The 17,295-nt window shown below is 43.1% G+C and overlaps 2 protein-coding genes across 2 annotated transcripts; one reads left to right on the top strand and one right to left on the bottom strand.

The window, feature by feature from the left end:
* Positions 1–154: 154 nt before the first annotated feature.
* Positions 155–6,797, bottom strand: LOC105892556 (HAUS augmin-like complex subunit 3). Its single transcript, XM_031572755.2, has 6 exons — positions 6,649–6,797; positions 5,204–5,938; positions 4,818–5,087; positions 3,718–4,112; positions 2,022–2,286; positions 155–903 (listed from the first exon to the last, which is right to left on the bottom strand). The coding sequence occupies exons 2-6, from the start codon at positions 5,933–5,935 to the stop codon at positions 697–699; spliced, it is 1,869 nt and encodes a 622-aa protein (XP_031428615.1). The 5' UTR covers positions 5,936–5,938; positions 6,649–6,797; the 3' UTR covers positions 155–696.
* Positions 6,798–14,624: 7,827 nt separating this feature from the next.
* Positions 14,625–17,257, top strand: LOC122133101 (golgin subfamily A member 6-like protein 22). Its single transcript, XM_042708513.1, has 2 exons — positions 14,625–17,025; positions 17,238–17,257. The coding sequence occupies exons 1-2, from the start codon at positions 14,697–14,699 to the stop codon at positions 17,255–17,257; spliced, it is 2,349 nt and encodes a 782-aa protein (XP_042564447.1). The 5' UTR covers positions 14,625–14,696.
* Positions 17,258–17,295: the final 38 nt, after the last annotated feature.

Raw genomic sequence — 17,295 nt, forward strand, 5'->3', positions numbered from 1 at the left:
GAGGCCTGGGAAGGGGAGCTGCTGGAGAGAGGCACCTTTAGTGAGAGCGATCAGATGAGGCCCTCCAGGAACTACGCTGTGTGTTCCCTTGGGCTGCCCAGACGTGTCCTCTAGGGTTTGGTCTGAATATACTTATAAAAGAAACAGTACAAAAACAAACGCTTTGGAATTGTTTAGTTATTTGTCTTTTCTGTTACATTGAGATCCATGAATATGCATCGCTGTTTAAGTTAATAACTGCCTAATAAACAGGCAATGTCAGAAATGTTATTATTCACAATTCATGTGGAATATAAATGAATTTATGAGTCTAATAAATCAATGAACTTGCTAAAAAAATTTTTTAAAAATCTAACAAATACATTATATACAGGCCAACAACTTAATCTTCTCTTTTGTATAATGATCATCAACAACTTCTACCATCACTGTCTCCGTGTGCTCAGAGACGCCCTGGAGCGCCAGTGTGATGAGACATGGAGAAAGAGTTCATTCATGTTTCCATTCATGTACCTCCTCAGGCAAAATCTGTAAATGAACAGATTCAACTCATCTGAATCAAAAACCCCAATCACCCAACCCCACAGTATGCCGGCTGGCAGCACCTGGGCATTCATCCTGGTTCCAGTGAAGGACACAATGACAGTCGTTTAAAAGGGCACCTCTCGGCGCAGGCAAGGGCCTGCTGTGCCTGTTCTATTCTCTCTTCTCCTGGTCCTCCACTAGTCGGATCAGAGTGGCAGGGTCCAGGTGGAAGAGAGTGTACAGTTCCCTCCCTCTCCTCAGGGTGGCGCTGCGCTCCAGCTGCGTGCGCTTGGAGCTCAACTCTAGTGCCACCTCCTGGAGATGCTTGTAGAGGGAGCCGCTCTGCTGTTCCAGCTCCCGTACGACCCGTGTCAACTCCTACAAGAGAGGGAGAGGGAGGGAGAGGAAGAGAGGGGGATGAAGAAGCGCAAAAAAAATGGGTGATGGGAGGAGACAGAAGTGGCGAGGAGGACGTGTCAACGTCAGGGCCCATTCGATGGCAAAACACAAACAGAAATGTCACGTGGTGTTTTTGACGCCCTCCTCTGCAGTCTCGTTTCAGTCTGTCCCTGTTCTTGACCTGATCGTCCTACAGTATTTAATGACTGGCTGAGTTACAGCCAACCTATTACACCGACCACAAATCTACAGCGCTACAGGTCTTAAAGTGCAAGCCTGAGAAATGCTTACACTACAGCCTAAGAGATAGCTGTGTGTAATGCAGGTCCACATGAAGATGATACCCTGCTGGTGTGTAATGAGACTGTACGCTTTTGTGTGACGAGACTGTGTCCGTGTGTGTGTGTGTGTGTGACAAGACTGTGTCCGCGTGTGTATAATGAGGCCTTGTGTGTGTGTGTGTGTGTGTGTGTGTGTGTGTGTGTGTGTGTGTGTGTGTGTTACTGTGTCCGTGTGTGAGATGAAACCATGTCCGCTTGTGTGAGATGAAACTGTGACAAGAATGTGTCCGTGTGTGTGTGTGTGTGTGTGACAAGAATGTGTCTGTGTGTGTGTGTGTGTGTGTGTGTGTGTGTGTGTGTGTGTGTGTGTGTGTGTGTGTGTGTGACAAGAATGTGTCTGTGTGTGTGTGTGAGTGTGTGTGACAAGAATGTGTGTGTGTGTGTGTGTGTGTGACAAGAATGTGTGTGTGTGTGTGTGTGTGTGTGTGTGTGTGTGTGTGACAAGAATGTGTCTGTGTGTGTGTGTGTGTGTGTGTGTGTGTGTGTGTGTGTGTGTGTGTGTGTGTGACAAGAATGTGTCTGTGTGTGTGTGTGTGTGTGTGTGACAAGAATGTGTGTGTGTGTGTGTGTGTGTGTGTGTGTGTGTGTGACAAGAATGTGTGTGTGTGTGTGTGTGTGTGTGTGTGTGTGTGTGTGTGTGTGTGTGACAAGAATGTGTCTGTGTGTGTGTGTGTGTGTGTGTGTGTGTGTGTGTGTGTGTGTGTGTGTGTGTGTGTGTGTGTGTGTGTGATGACACTGTGTCATTCTCAGTGGTACCTGTGAGCTGGGACAGAGCTGGGAGGTGTGGGGGGCTGGAGAGGCAGCATGACCTGAGCCTGGCTGGGGTTCCACCCAGCGCTTCAGACGCCTGCTGTCCCTCTCCAGGCCTGACACCAGCCGCCGCCGCTCAGCCTCCGCCTCCCCCTCCGCCTCCCCCAGCCGCTGGAGCTCGGCCCGCCGCTCAGACGCCACGCTGTTGATGTCGGCCGCGCCGGCTAACCAACCCTCGGCCTTCTCAGGAGCCTCGTACACCTGCAACAACCTGCAGAGCACAGGGCAGGGGTGTGTCAAGGCCAGATGAGAGAGAGAGAGAGAGAGAGAGAGAGAAAAAGAGAAAGAGAAAGAGAGAGAGAAAGAGAAAGAGAGAGAGACAGAGAGAGAGAGAGAGAGAAATAGAAAGAGAAAGAGAGAGAGAGAGAGAGAGAGAGAGAGAGAGAGAGAGAGAGAGAGAGGTCCTCCCTATTTAAAGGGTTGGTACCGTACTGGTTCTGAAAGGGTATCTGCCATTCATGCCAGCCACACAAGCATAGCCATGATGTAGGCTTGGCAGGCTTTCTGAAATGATGAAACGCGTCAGATTCTTCTAATGTAATGCAATGTGAAAAACAGCTACTGAAATAACTCTTGCATTAGAATAGCATATGAACCTCACTGGCTTGCAAAACTGTGCTTGTCATTTGCACCTTCAATGAGATGTTTTTCCATCCCATAAAGACAGCACATCTACAGTAACATTTAAAAGTTACAGCCTTCCTTAACTTCAATTTGTGGAAGAAGAATACTTTTTGTGTTTTGGATGTTATGCTCTGGTGTGCTGGTTTATGCACATGGAAGTGTGATGAAAACGTATACATCTCATAGAACCATGAAAACTAAAACTCTAACTGATTTTTCAGAAATGGCTTTGACATATTAGACATGGTATATATATATATATATGTACAGTAATATGTGAGAAATTTAAGTGTGTCCCTCGAAGCCTGGACTCATTTTACAAAACTAAAGCATTAAAACAAGCATGCGGTTGGCTGGAATTGAAAAAGAAGTGTTGATAGATTGGTCTGGTGCTTCCATCTCATCAGTCCCCATGTGTGAGTGGCAGCGCTCCTCCAGAGGACCGAACTAAATTGGCCTAAATGAACGTCTACATTACAAAACCTGGGACTTTTGTTTATAAGTTGTTTTTTAAAAATTGTGCTCAACCTGGCTCAAATTCATCACATGAAAGTAAAGTGTATATATATACACTCATGGCTTGACTACACAGCTACAAAGCTGATGGGAGTGGCATTTCATCTTTCCTCTGCAATATCTATCCAATTTACATGCAAGAGCATATCTGCAGAAAACCATGACCTTTCAAACATTTATGGCTCATGGCCAATCACCTTTGCCAAGAACCTCCCCTTTTTCTCGATAGAATCGTGTTTCTTTGCATGACATAAATAGAAGCCAAACCTTAGAATTATTCTGCAGTACAAATGTCCAAGCCCAGTCACATAATCCAGAATTGAATGTATAGTTTGATCTTGTTCTCTTTATAGTACACAAAAGCAAAATCACTGAAGCACGGTTAGTCGTTCAGTGGTGACAGATATAAGCCTACCATTAGTATTTTTTCCAATAGAACCCTCTGGATATTCACCCCCCCCCTATCTCCTGCTGAGTAACATCCTCGTGTGCCTTGCCATACCTCTGTACTGTGGGCTCTGTGGCGCTGAGGATGGGGTCTGGCTGCGGTGTGTTCTCCTGCAGGTTCTCCAGCTCTTTGGAGCGGTCTGCGGCCTCCACGGCCTCCTCCCTCAGCCCCCGCGCCACGCTCCGGGTGTGGGCGTGAGCGTGCGCGTGCCCCTGGCGCTCCGTGCCCAGGGTGCGGTGCAGCAGGTCCAGCTGGGCCTTCTGCTGCAGCAGCTCCCCCAGGAGCCCCTCCTGCAGGAGCGCGTGCCGCTGCGCCCGCTCCCCCTGCTCGTGCGCGTGGCCCCGCAGGAGGGCGGAGCACAGCTGCTGGGTGCGCCTCCACAGCGCCGAGCACACGCGCTCCTTAGCTACAGCAGGGGCGGAGTCAGAGTCAGAGTCAGAGTCAGACGGCTGGGAGATGGACGGGCGGGAGAGAGAGAGAGAGAGAGAGAGAGAGAGAGAGAGAGAGAGAGGAGGGTTCACAAGATTAGTGTCTGAATATAAGCGCACAGCAGCCAGTGGTGGGACATGTGCAGGATCAGGACCGATGGTTGTAAACTCCAACTACTCTCAGTACTGTAGACGCAATATGTAGCTGTAGTCTGTTGTCCAAGAACAAAGCTTTTATGCTGCATGCATCTCGTTTTCGTGTTACAGGCCTTTAATTGTATTTCTATACACTTCCAAAAATCCAAACTTCTAAATACATTTTTCATTATTTTTCAGAAAAGATTTTTACTTTTGACAACAAAAACTACACATTTTTTGACTATTGCAGATTCTCATGTTTTACTTTTTTCTCATGTTGACTTTTATACTTTATACTTCATACTTTTACTGAAAATGAGTTGATGTCAGCTAATAACTTGTGTCTTCATTTATACTCAAGTAACTTGTGTTTTTCACCACGTTTACAACAGTATATATATATTTCAGCACAACATCAACAAAGTCACTATAATTCTGCATCTACTTTAGTATCTCCTCTGTATCTCCTATGTGTGTCATGTTTTCTAAGCCCATGTTTGGGTCTGGTGGAAGTGGAATGTGGGCGCACATGTTGTGTTGCTAACATCAGTGCATCTCACCTGCTTGTATGAGACAGTGTGTGTTTCACGACCTATACAGACCTTTGTCTGACTGTCTGTTCTGTAGTCTGTTTCTCACCTTCACGTTGGGGTGCTTCTGCTGACAGAGCCACTCCTTAGAGGCAATGGCTCCTGCCTCCTCTGCTCGTGCCTGGAGCAGCTGACCGTGGATCAGCATGTGTGCCGTTTGCAGCTTTGCCATCTCTCTCCTGGTGTGCTGCGCCTCTCCCTCTCCCTCTCCCTCGTCCACCTTTGTCTCCACCACACCTCGCTGCTCCTCCAGCAGACTAGATCTCCTCTGGGTAAGGCAGCCAGGATGAGTTAGATCTCAGATGTTAAGAATGTGTAATAATAGAACAGACAATATGAGTGGCTATTACAAACTAATCCGTGTGTTTAGATAGTCAGTCTCACCTTGTAGAGATCCATAATACATTGATGGGTGAGCTGTACCTTCTTTAGGTATGGGTGCAAAGGGAGCTGGCAGAGCAAAGCAGCTGAAAATCCTGCACACTGCTCCATCAGCTTCTCCTGCTGTTGCACCTCTGGGACGCCCTCGTTCATCACCGTCAGGCTCTGCAGCCTCTCCACCTCCTCCTTCAGGTCATGGAGAGCTGCATTGGTGGCCATGTTCTCCCTTGCAATAGCCTTGACTGTGTCCCCACCCTCGCCCCCCTCACTCTGGATCTGGCTCTGTGTGTAGTCGGCCAAGGCTGAAGCATGGTCGTCCCGTGCACGTCTCAGGCCCTGCAGCTGATGCAGACGCCTCTGCCTCAAGCGCTGGTGTCTGCGCAGCTCCTCGAGCTCCTGCTGCAGCTGCTCAACGCTCCTCCCCTCTGGCTCCTCTTCCTCCTCTTCCCCCTCAGGCCCTGCTGAACTCTTCAGGAGTTCCATCTGCTCCAGAACCTTCTCTGTTAGGATGGGTTTACCAGACACCTCCAGGGCATGGTAAGCCTGGTGTTCTTCATCTGACAGGACATTCTGAGAACCAAGGCTGCAGAACAAGTGCATGAACTCCTTGTTCTCTGGCGTACCGTCAAACATGGTGTCGAAATCTGAGGGATTCAGAGAGGAGGCTTCTGGGTAGCCCAGGTAAGACAGAACCTCCAGGAAGCGGGCCCCATTCATCGTGAAGCACACACTCATACACTGGAAAGTAAGGGGAGAGATTGCCTAGATTATTCAATTTAACTCCCTACTCTCGTCTGGTCCAAAAATAATAACAAAAATCCAATAGTGATTCAAAAGTGAAACTAGTATAACAATAAAGATAAGTTAATGTTACATCCAAAGCAGTGGATGAACAGTATTTTCTCATAAGAAAACAAGAGCAGGATTTCAATATATGCCTGACAACTACATAAGTCGTTACTCAAAACAACGCTGAGCATTTATGTTAAGAAGTTATTTTCATGTGTTCAGTTAACTTTACACATTTTAGATCTGTGTATAATATCACTGCCGAGTAAAATCAAAAGTGACCTGAAATACATTCACCAATCACGTAGACATTCCATTTGTGTACATATCGTACAGTTGACTAACATTAAATAACATTGGCTGTGGCTTGTGGCCAAAGAGCTGTCTGCAAACCACAACTTTACCCCAAGAAGTATGTAGCCAACGTTATGGTAGTTAACTGGTTACCCTTATCCAACTAAGCAGCGAGTTAAATGTTCATAACCACATCATGATCATATACGCTAATGTTATTTAAAATGCTATGGCTAGCTAACGAGCTAGCACAGATGTGTTAAAGCCGAGGTTAACGTTGTGAACGTTGTGTAACAGAACGGGTGGTTCCTTTATAACGTCTATGGTAACGTAATGGGCCTATATTATGCAAGATGTTATATTACCTGAATCTGGAACAGGTTGGGTAATGTTTGCTGTTGCTCAAATTATGTTTACAGTTAACCACCTCCAAGTGTTAACTGTTACCGTGAACGACGAGGTACAGGAAAAGTGCAAAAACCCCGCCAGTGTGACGTCAGTGAGCTTTTACTACGGCAAGTGGTAAGGAACATACGCTCATTCGCGTCTGTGTGTGACATTTTCTCCAGTTATAATTTCACTAAAAACTAGGCACTAGTCAAACTGATATGGGCAGCTTTGTTTTTTTTTAATTAAATGACTGAAAGATGTCGCCTCAACAAGCAAAACACTTTCATTGAAACTGGAAACAACGCTTAGACTGAAATATCTTAAATAATAACGTTATTTAATACAAGTGTAATAATAACTGTTCCCAAAATTCTTACCAGATAAGACTTACCCTGACAATTATAAAGTAATTATATATATCTACAGAATTTCCCAACACCTTATTTTGAAATGCCATTGATGGGAGCCATGCGTTGTGATGCATAACACACAATATAATTCTTCTATATTATACTCACCACAATTTATTTCCAAATTTTCTAAATTTTGCCCACAATTGAAGGAATGTCAATTTTTGTTTGAAGCCTTCAAACTCATGAACATTTTGGAAAACATGTATCTTTTCTCACATGGTTTCTTCGTGACTAATGACATCACTGTCCTTGCATTGAGTGCCATCTTGTGGACGTAATCACACACTCAGACAAGAGCTAGTAGACACAGCAAAGACATCCAGTTAAAGACAAACACAAAGTTTTTAACCTGGTTAACATGTCCATGTGGTGTTTGCTACACGGAATATCATGAGTGAAATAAGCAGTCAACCCCATAGTTTTACCTATGTTCACAAAATGTTTCACATATTTGCAATGCATGAGGCCTTCTGGGGGCGCTAGACAGAGACAAAATCAGATGATTTGTAAACACATATTTGGTTGAATTCTGGTGGAAGTAATTGTAACACTGTGCCAAATTGTAAAATTGTACTTTAATATTTAGATGAGTTGTGAGATAAACTGAAACCAACATAATGACCCAAACACAATAGGTTTTATTTTGTGTTATCACAATAGGAGGGTTAGAAAGAGCACAGCACCAAATGTAAAACAGTAAAGTGTGTAAAAGTATGTTTTTAGTCTAGCTTTGAAAGTCTCTATGCAGGCAGCAGATCTGAAACGTGAAACAGGAAACTTCCACAATTCAAGAAAGACCAAAAATAGTAAAAGCTCGATCATCCGTATTGAACCAAGGTGAAACCAGTAAAAATCTTAGAGGATTAAAAAATTAAATAATAATTAGAGGATTTTAGGGCTCTTGACGGAGCATTAGGTGACAACAGATTGGACATGTAGGCTGGAGCTGGACCATTCACAGCCTCAGGAACAAATAATGAAATCTTAAAATCATTCTGAAACCTTACTGGGAGCCAGTGTGATGTGATGTAGCTAAGACTGGTGTGATGTGATTGAACTTATTGTTAAATGTGATTTGTCTGTCAAATCTTAATTCTGAGTCTAAGAATACCCCAAGGTCTTTATGAAAGGCATTTGGTATTGTTTTAGATTTAGGTTAATTTCATATCTCAGACCATAACTCCACATACCAGACCATAACTCAATTTGACCCCAACTCTCAGTTTGACTAGCACCAGGCCAGAGTCATCAGGCTTGGATGCTGGCCTTCTGTCTATGTTCAGAGCCATCAGACATGGTTCCTGGCTTTTGTGTGTCTTGGAGCCAGAGCTATTAGACTCTGATTGCTGGCTTTTGTCTACAGCCACGACAAGATGGTTGAAGCCAAACATATTAGCATTTATATGGCCCTACCTGGCTATAGTCCTTGGTCAAGCTAGACCTCCCCTTTTGCCTTACGTCCACCTCCTACCTTTGACCTACAGACACATCCACCCTTCCCCTACACTTTATGTCATTGTCATTGTTTAATATATTAATTCTACACTATAAAAACTGTACAGTTCTGTAATGTAGAAAGAAGATTTTCCTTGCAGAAGAAGATTTTCCTCGTGGCATGTGACCGTTGAACAAAGTAAGAAACCAAGGTACAGGAATGGACCTAAAAAGGTTCAAACGCTCTGAGTAAATGCTTACTCAAGCTGTATCCTATCAGGGCACGGGGCCTGTACCTTTATCATTGGCACATGTTAGTACCTTTTAACAGTTTTGTACATATTCTCATTGCTTTTTATTTATTATCACCTCATAGGCCCTTTATAAAAGTTCTGTGTAAAAGTTCACATCATCTTTTGCTGGGGTGAAGGGCAACTTCGATCCACACAATGACAGTTCTTTTTGAGTATGGTACTTCCAGTGCTGCTAGCTGACATCCTCCACTTGCAGATTTGTAGGCCTCCATCAGCTTGGCTTCATGATAACCACCTTTTCATCTGTTTCAATCTCGTCACTGAACGTAAGGTTTGTATCCGTTTCTTGTAAAGCTGCAAGATAAGAAAAGTTTTAACTGGCTTTTGTGGATGTAACTACTATTGTAATGCTTGACAAAGGTTTGCTAAAGTAATCCTGAGCCCATGTGGTTATATCACTTATAGATGAATGACGGTTCTTGATGCAGTGCCGTCTGAGGTATCGAAGATCGCGGTTATTCAGCTTAGGCTTGCGCCCTTGCCCTTTACGCACTGAAATTCCTCCAGACTCCTTGAATCTTTGAATTATGTTATGCACCGTGCAGGGTAAAATATCCAAATCCCTTCCTATCTTTCTTTGAGAAACATTGTTTTTAAACATTTCAATTATTTGCTCACGCATTGGTTGGCAAACTGGCGATCCCCACCCCTTCTTCGCTCGTAAAGGACTAGGCCTTTCCTGGATACTGCTTTTGTACCAAATCATGATAACAATGACCTGTTGACATCACTTGTGTCAAATCCCATCTATATTTAATTATTCTACCTCATTACTACCCCTAAATTGCCCTTGTCCCAACTTTGTGAATGTGTTGCAGGCCTGAATGGCAGGAATGGATGTATATTTACAAATCAAATGAGGTTGACCGTTATAGTTTGCCATGAGCTTCTACATTCATAGTAGATCCAGCTCACTCCACTCCCCAGCACCCACAGTAATGTGTTTCTTTACTTGTCTCTAATTCTATATCAATCATAGGGGTTGGCAGTGTTTTGTCTGACGTCTAAATGAAACCCAACGCCTGTCCTCCTCTGTGGACCTCTCAGGCAGATGACTAAGTCAGATGTCATCATGAGTGTAACAGGGTCATCAGGGTTGAGACTGGTGGCTTACGTATTCTCGCCTGGGTTGCCTGAGTAACAGTCCCCTGCCATGTCGAACTCCGTCTGGACGTCTCTTAGGGACCCGTCGTCCCCAAAGCCCCCCCCCACTCCGTGTTGATGCACATGCGTCCCTCGTCCCCTTCCACACGCTTCACGTTACACATCTCCTCCATGTAACAGGCGTTGGTTCCAGTGCCTGTCAGAACAGTGCAAGGATTTCAGATTTTTCCTTAGCCATCATATGAGGATGCAAGTGTAAACAATATGAAGCCCCTACAAAGGACGTTTTATAACTACTGAACATTCTTTAAACTACATTATGTAATAGCTATACATAGACTACAATTTGGTTGCTCTCTATTTGAAATGCATTATTTCTAGAAGGCTTTGAAGTCTTTCACTTTTCACAAAATAAATGCATCATTTGACTTGTATAAACAATTCGCTCACACTGTAACTGGACTGGGAAACATGGGATTACATTGTATAGCTGTTTGGCGGTTGCCGGTCATAGAATTCTACCTCAGTACTGGACCGATGTTGTCCATTTTTGTCCCTAATAAAAATTGGGAAATCCTGAAGTTTCTCTTTAAGGGAAATATTCAGATGGTACAGTATGGTAAGCCATCTCAAATTGTTGGCGAGGTGCACCTACTGTTCTATGCACCTATAATGCAATCAAGTAATGTTATAGTTCTAAATACAAGGTGAAGAAGGTGGATAATAATCTATGCACTATGTGGTGTATCTGTCATTTGATATGAGGTTTTATATTTAGTCTGGCAAACATTGTATCTGAATGTGAACAGCCATAGAGGAGACTCACTCCTTTTCTGTTCATGGCATCTTTGAGCAGCTGCACAACGTCCTGTCTGCCCATTCAATGTTTAACGTCTAAATAAATGATTGACATAATTTGTTTTTCTTCATATTTAATGACTTTTCCTAATTTAATGGGGACAACGCAAAATTAACACGATGATATTTTTTCCATGTCCTGTACACATGTGCGGTGTTCTTTGGGGTCAATTTGACCCCAGGCTGTTTTAATTGTATAAAATATATAGAAATATCAACATTTTACACACATTGTTACTATTCTTGATAACAGAAATTGTTTTTCATTCCAAATGTTATAGATAACAACAATATGTCCTTTCAAATAATATGAAGCCATGAAAACACCCAAAGGATATCTCTTTCCAATTTTAGGTCAATCAGTGAGCTTTTATGGTGATCTGCATATTTCTCCATAGTCGCGTAACAGGTATTCTGGATGTATAAGGGGGGTGGGTGGGGGGGGGGGCTGTTTTATTTAAAGGAATATTTAGGTAGTCAACAAACAAACATAAAGCACCTGACACATAAACTTGGGTACAAATTTGAATTATAATAATTTTTTGGAGGTTTAAATTGCTGGGGTCAAATTGACCCCAAGGATAAAAGATGTTAGTAAATTTGAAGGTAATAGGATGGTTAACAAAATGAACACTCATTTGGAATGGTTGAGATTTTGTGATGCTGATGCATGTTGTGATGTCATAATGAAGAACAAGACGAAGTTCCATCTCTGTTATTGTGACCATGTTTCATTCTACAGCAAGTTTCACATTCACAGTTTCATTCTACAGCAAACAGTCAGCACGAACAGGTGAGCACATTCCAGTATAGTAGAATTAATGAATAATATTATATATATATATATATATATATATATATATATATATATATATATATATAAAGATTTAGGAGGATTTAGACAAGGCAATGTTGTCTACAGCCAGACTATTTTATATGGATCATAATTGTTTCAGCAAATTGTACATATATATAATATAATAGAGTTAGTCATATCCATTTATATATATATATATATTTTTTTTTTACTGTACTACTACTACAATAATTGACATATATACATTGTGCTTAATACAACAGCTTAATTTTGTGTCATTGTTGGTTTTACTCTATTTTCATCCAATGTTTTCTGAGTCGCTTTGGACAAAAGTGTCTAAAGTGCTAAAAACCTTAAATAAAACAATGTAACAATTACTATATGGTGGACATAAGGTTAATAGGACTATGTGGTTTCACATAATGTCAAGATATTAAAACAAGACATCACAATGAAATTGTCATGTTTCTAATAAGGGTGTTTTTGTGAAAGTAATTCAGTTGATGAATGAATAAATGTAAAACTATGTCTTGCCTATTGATCTAAACAAATCATACTGATGTCTTTAGACAATTCTGTTATCGTAGAATAAAATAATGAAATGATCATGCTCTTGCTCCTAAAATAAGGTCACTATTAATAAAAGTGATTTAATTATTTGTATGTCTCATTGTTTCAACTGTGGATTTGTTAGGGTTACATGCATTACTAATAGGGGTTAAAGGTCAAGCCCATAAAGCTCTGTGATTGGAGAATGGTCACTGCAAGTATCATGATGTCACAATAGAAACATGTAAATTAAAAATAATACATTCTAAACTCTCCCTCTCCCATAGAACAGAATTACAGATTAAGAAGAGTTAATTTAACGCAGCGGAGGAGATAAGGAGGGGGAGTAGTGTGGAGGTTATGGAGACAGAGGGAAAGGAGACTGGGCATCAGGATGTCTACGAAAGCCTCGAAAGGCATCAGGATGGTGTGCCCAGGTGTGAATCAATGCCCGTCACACAACAGGCGGACGCCCAACAAATGGAAGAGGAGATGAGAAATACCTACGAAAGCCTCGGAAGGTATGTATGTCATACACTCACTGATGTGGTGGGCTTGGAGACCATCCATGGTATCCCACTGATAGAATCAGATTGTGCCCAATCGGCTCTATTGTTCTATTGTTTGTGGTTGTTCATAGGTTTAAACACGAATATCTCTTTTCCCCTCAGGGCTTTCATGGCTCACTTAGAGGCCCATAGCGGGTACTGTGAGGTCACCACCCAGGACACACTGCCACGGTGAGTAACCCATGAAGGTCTTAGACTGAAGCAGAGATTGGTATTAGATTTATACAAAGGTGAATGTGATAGAAATATGGTGAGCTTTGCTAACCTTTGCTTTCTGGCATCTTGTGTCTTTCCCAAACCAAAAGATTAACTTTGGATCAACATACCCATTATCAAATGGGTGGAAACATCCAGAAGGGAAATCATCTGGTTATGGAGTTTTTTAATGGCAAGAGCTTACAAGGGTACTCAAGAGCGAAGGTGGAGAGAGACCCCTTCATGAGGATGGAGATGAACAAGTGGAGAGCAGAGATAGAGAGAAAGAGGGAGATGGAGAGAGAAAGAGCGGAGCTGGAGAGAACAAGGAAGGAGGTGGAGAGAAAGGAGAAGGAAGTGAAGCTAATAAGAGATGAGATTCTAAGAAAAGAGGAAGTGGTGAGGAGGAGAGCAGAGATGGAGAGGGAGAGACAGGCGATAGAGAGAAACAGACAGGAGATTGAGAAAGTGAGAGTAAAGGAAAAGCAAGGAGAGAAACAGGAAAAAAGGATAGAGCAGATGGAGAGAACGATAGCAGAGATCGTGAGAATATGGAGGGACCAAAAGAAAAGGCAGACAAAAAATGAAAAGGAACATGCATGGCTTTTGGAGAGGAGGAGTGCAGAGATGGAAAGATACAGAGAAATGGAGAGGGAGAGACAGGCGATAGAGAAAAGAAGACAGAATATTGAGAAAGTGAGAGTGGAGACAGAGCAAAAAAGAGAGGAACAGGAAAGAAGGATAGACATGGAGAGAGCTAAAGCAAAGATGGTGAGAAAGAGAGAGGAGATTGAGAAAGTGAGAGTGGAGATGGAGCGAATAAGAGAGGAAGTAAAAATTGAAATACACAAAGAAATGGAGGGACATGGAGACCAGAGGCAAAAAGGAGAGGAGAGACAAGAGGGAAGTGAGAAAATAGAGGAGGAAACCTGCCAGCCATTGAAGTCCATGGGACTATCCTTTGAAGACACTGAGGATGGATCAGAAGAAGACTGGAAGGAAACTGAGAAGGTGATGAAAAGGAGGTGGGAGACTCTGTCAGGAGACAGCGATGACAGCGACGGGGAGACTGACTCTGATGACTTGTGGATGGATGAGGTGGAGAGACAGGCGAAGGAGGTGGATCTAATAACAGGGAAAAAGGAAGTGGGGAGGAGAGCAGAGATGGAAAGATACAAAGAAATGGAGAGGGAGAGACAGGCGATAGAGAGAAAGAGACAGAATATTGAGAAAGTGAGATTGGAGACAGGAAGACAGGAAGAGGAAAGAAGGATAGAGATGGAGAGAGCTAAAGCAGAGATGGTGAGAAAGAGAGAGGAGATTGAGAAAGTGAGAGTGAAGGCAGAGCAAAAAAGACAGGAAAGAAGGAAAGAGGAGATGATAGCAGAGATGGTGAGAAAGAAAGAGGAGATGGAGAAAGCAGCACAGACGGAGCAAAAAGAGGACGAGAGGAGAAAGATAGAGATTGAGGAGGAGAAAGTGAGACTGGAGACAGAGCAAAAAAGAGAGGAACAGGAAAGAAGGATAGACATGGAGAGAGCTAAAGCAGAGATGGTGAGAAGGAGAGAGGAGATTGAGAAAGTGAGAGTGGAGACAGAGCAAAAAAGAGAGGAGCAGCAAAGAAGGATGGAGGAGATGGAGCGAAAAAGAGAGGAAGCAGAAATTGAAATAAACAAAGAAAGGGAGAGGGAGAAACATGAAGACCAGAGGCAAAAAGGAAAGGAGAGACAAGAGGGAAGTGAGAATTCAGGAAAAGAAGAGAAGGAGAAGATGGAGAAGAAGGAGGATGAGAAAGTTAAAGAGCCACAGACGAGAGACGAGAGGAACACAGATATGATGTGGAAAATAGAGGAGGAGACCTTCCAGCTGTGGAAGTCCATGGGACTATCCTTTGAAGACACTGAGGATGGATCAGAAGAAGACTGGAATGAAAGTGAGGAGGCCAGTGTAGACCTAGACTTGCTCTTCCTGAAGGACAATGTAAAGACTGACATAGATAGAGGAAAAGAAAGGAGATTGGAAGAGGAGAACAAATCAAGACAGCTAGAAGTGGAGACACAGAGAGAAATTAAAACTGTGAGACTGAAAGAAGAGGAGAGCAAGAGGATAGCCATGGTGGAAAAACTGAAAGAGGACGAAGGGAGGAAGAGAGGGATGGAAGCAGAAATGGAGAGAAAGGAACAGGAGGAGAGGCTGAGAGAAAAGGAAAGGACCAAACTAAGAGAAGAGGAGAGAAAGAAAAAAGAGATGCAAGAGAAGACAAAGAGAGAGCTGGAGCAGATAACACAAAGAGAGAGGGAGGAGAAGGGGAAGAAAGCCAAAGTGGCCAAGAAATTACTTCAGGCACGTGACAGCGATGACATTGACATAGAGAGCTTGAGTGATGAAGATATGTGGAAGGATAAGGAGCTCCCAATGGACCAAAAGAAAAGGCAGACAAAAGACGAAAAGGAACATGCATGGCTACAGGAAAAACACAACAAAGAGAAGGAGGATGAGAATCCTTGTAACAGGGATTGCAGTGACCCCAAGACTGTGACTAATTCAAATAGTTTGTGGATGCATAAGGCCAAGAGCCCAAAGCTGTCAGTCAACAATGCATGGAAGATCCAGCAATTTGATAATACAGAGACTGATAATGTCAAACAAGGTCATTCTGAGGAAGGCGACACACTTGTGATGACACTCAGTAATGATGATATGAATACATGGACCCAGCTAAAGGCAAAAACAGATGAAGAGGACGCAGAGAGAGAGAAACAGAGGCAGATGGATGAAAAGAGGATGAGAGAGGTGGACAATGGAGGAAAGAAAAAAGAGAGAAAACAAGGAGAGATGGTAGCACAGAAAGAAAACAAGACACCCAGGATGAGCAGAGACTTAGAAATCATCCAAAAGATACAGGAGGAAAGAAAGAAAAAAGAGATGGAGAAAGCAGCACTGAAGGAGCAAAAACATGACAAGAGGAGAAAGATAGAGATTGAGGAGGAGAAAGCAAGAGAGAAGGACAGAAAAGTGAGAGAAAGGGAGGAGATGAGAAAGACTGAAGAGGTGATGAACAGGAGGGGGGAGGCTCTGTCAGGAGACAGCAATGACAGCGACTGGGCGACTGACTCCGATGACTTGTGGATGGATGAGTTGGAGAGACGGGAAACAGAAAGAAAGAGAGAGGAGATTGAGCAAGTGAGAGTGGAGACAGAGCAAAAAAGAGAGGAACAGGAAAGAAGGATGGAGGAGATGGAGCAAAAAAGAGAGGAAGCAGAAATTGAAATACACAATAAAAGGGAGAAACATGAAGACCAGAGGCAAAAAGGAAAGGAGAGACAAGAGGGAAGTGAGAATTCAGGAAAAGAAAAGAAGGAGATGGAGATGAAGGAGGATGAGAAAGTCAAAGAGCCACAGACGAGAGACGAGAGGAACACAGATATGATGCGGGAAATAGAGGAGGAGACCTCCCAGCTGTGGAAGTCCATGGGACTATCCTTTGAAGACACTGAGGATGGATCAGAAGAAGACTGGAATGAAAGTGAGGAAGCCAGTGTAGACCTAGACTTGCTCTTCCTGAAAGACAATGGAAATACCGAAATAGATAGAGGAAAAGAAAGGAGATTGGAAGAGGAGAACAAATCAAGACAGCTAGAAGTGGAGAGACAGAGAGAAGTGAAAACTGTGAGACTGAAAGAAGAGGAGAGCAAGAGGAAAGCCATGATGGAAAAACTGAAAGAGGATGAAGGGAGGAAGAGAGGGATGGAAGCAGAAATGGAGAGAAAGGAACAGGAGGAGAGGCTGAGAGAGAAAGAAAGGGCCAAACTAAGAGAAGAGGAGAGAAAGAAAAAAGAGATGCAAGAGAAGACAAGAAGAGAGCTGGAGCAGATAACACAAAGAGAGAGGGAGGAGAAGGGGAAGAAAGCCAAAGTGGCCAATAAATTACTCCAGGCACGTGACAGCGATGACATTGACGTAGAGAGCTTGAGTGATGAAGATATGTGGAAGGATAAGGAGCTCCCAATGGACCAAAAGAAAAGGCAGACAAAAGATGAAAAGGAACATGCATGGCTACAGGAAAAACACAACAAAGAGAAGGAGGATGAGAATCCTTGTAACAGGGATTGCAGTGACCCCAAGACTGTGACTAATTCAAATAGTTTGTGGATGCATAAGGCCAAGAGCCCAAAGCTGTCAGTCAACAATGCATGGAAGATCCAGCAATATGATAATACAGAGACGGATAATGTCAAACAAGGTCATTCTGAGGAAGGCGACACACTTGTGATGACACTCAGTAATGATGATATGAATACATGGACCCAGCTAAAGGCAAAAACAGATGAAGAGGATGCAGAGAGAGAGAAACAGAGGCAGATGGATG

This window comes from Clupea harengus, chromosome 8 (genome assembly GCF_900700415.2).
Source record: "Clupea harengus chromosome 8, Ch_v2.0.2, whole genome shotgun sequence".
NCBI lineage: Eukaryota > Metazoa > Chordata > Actinopteri > Clupeiformes > Clupeidae > Clupea > Clupea harengus.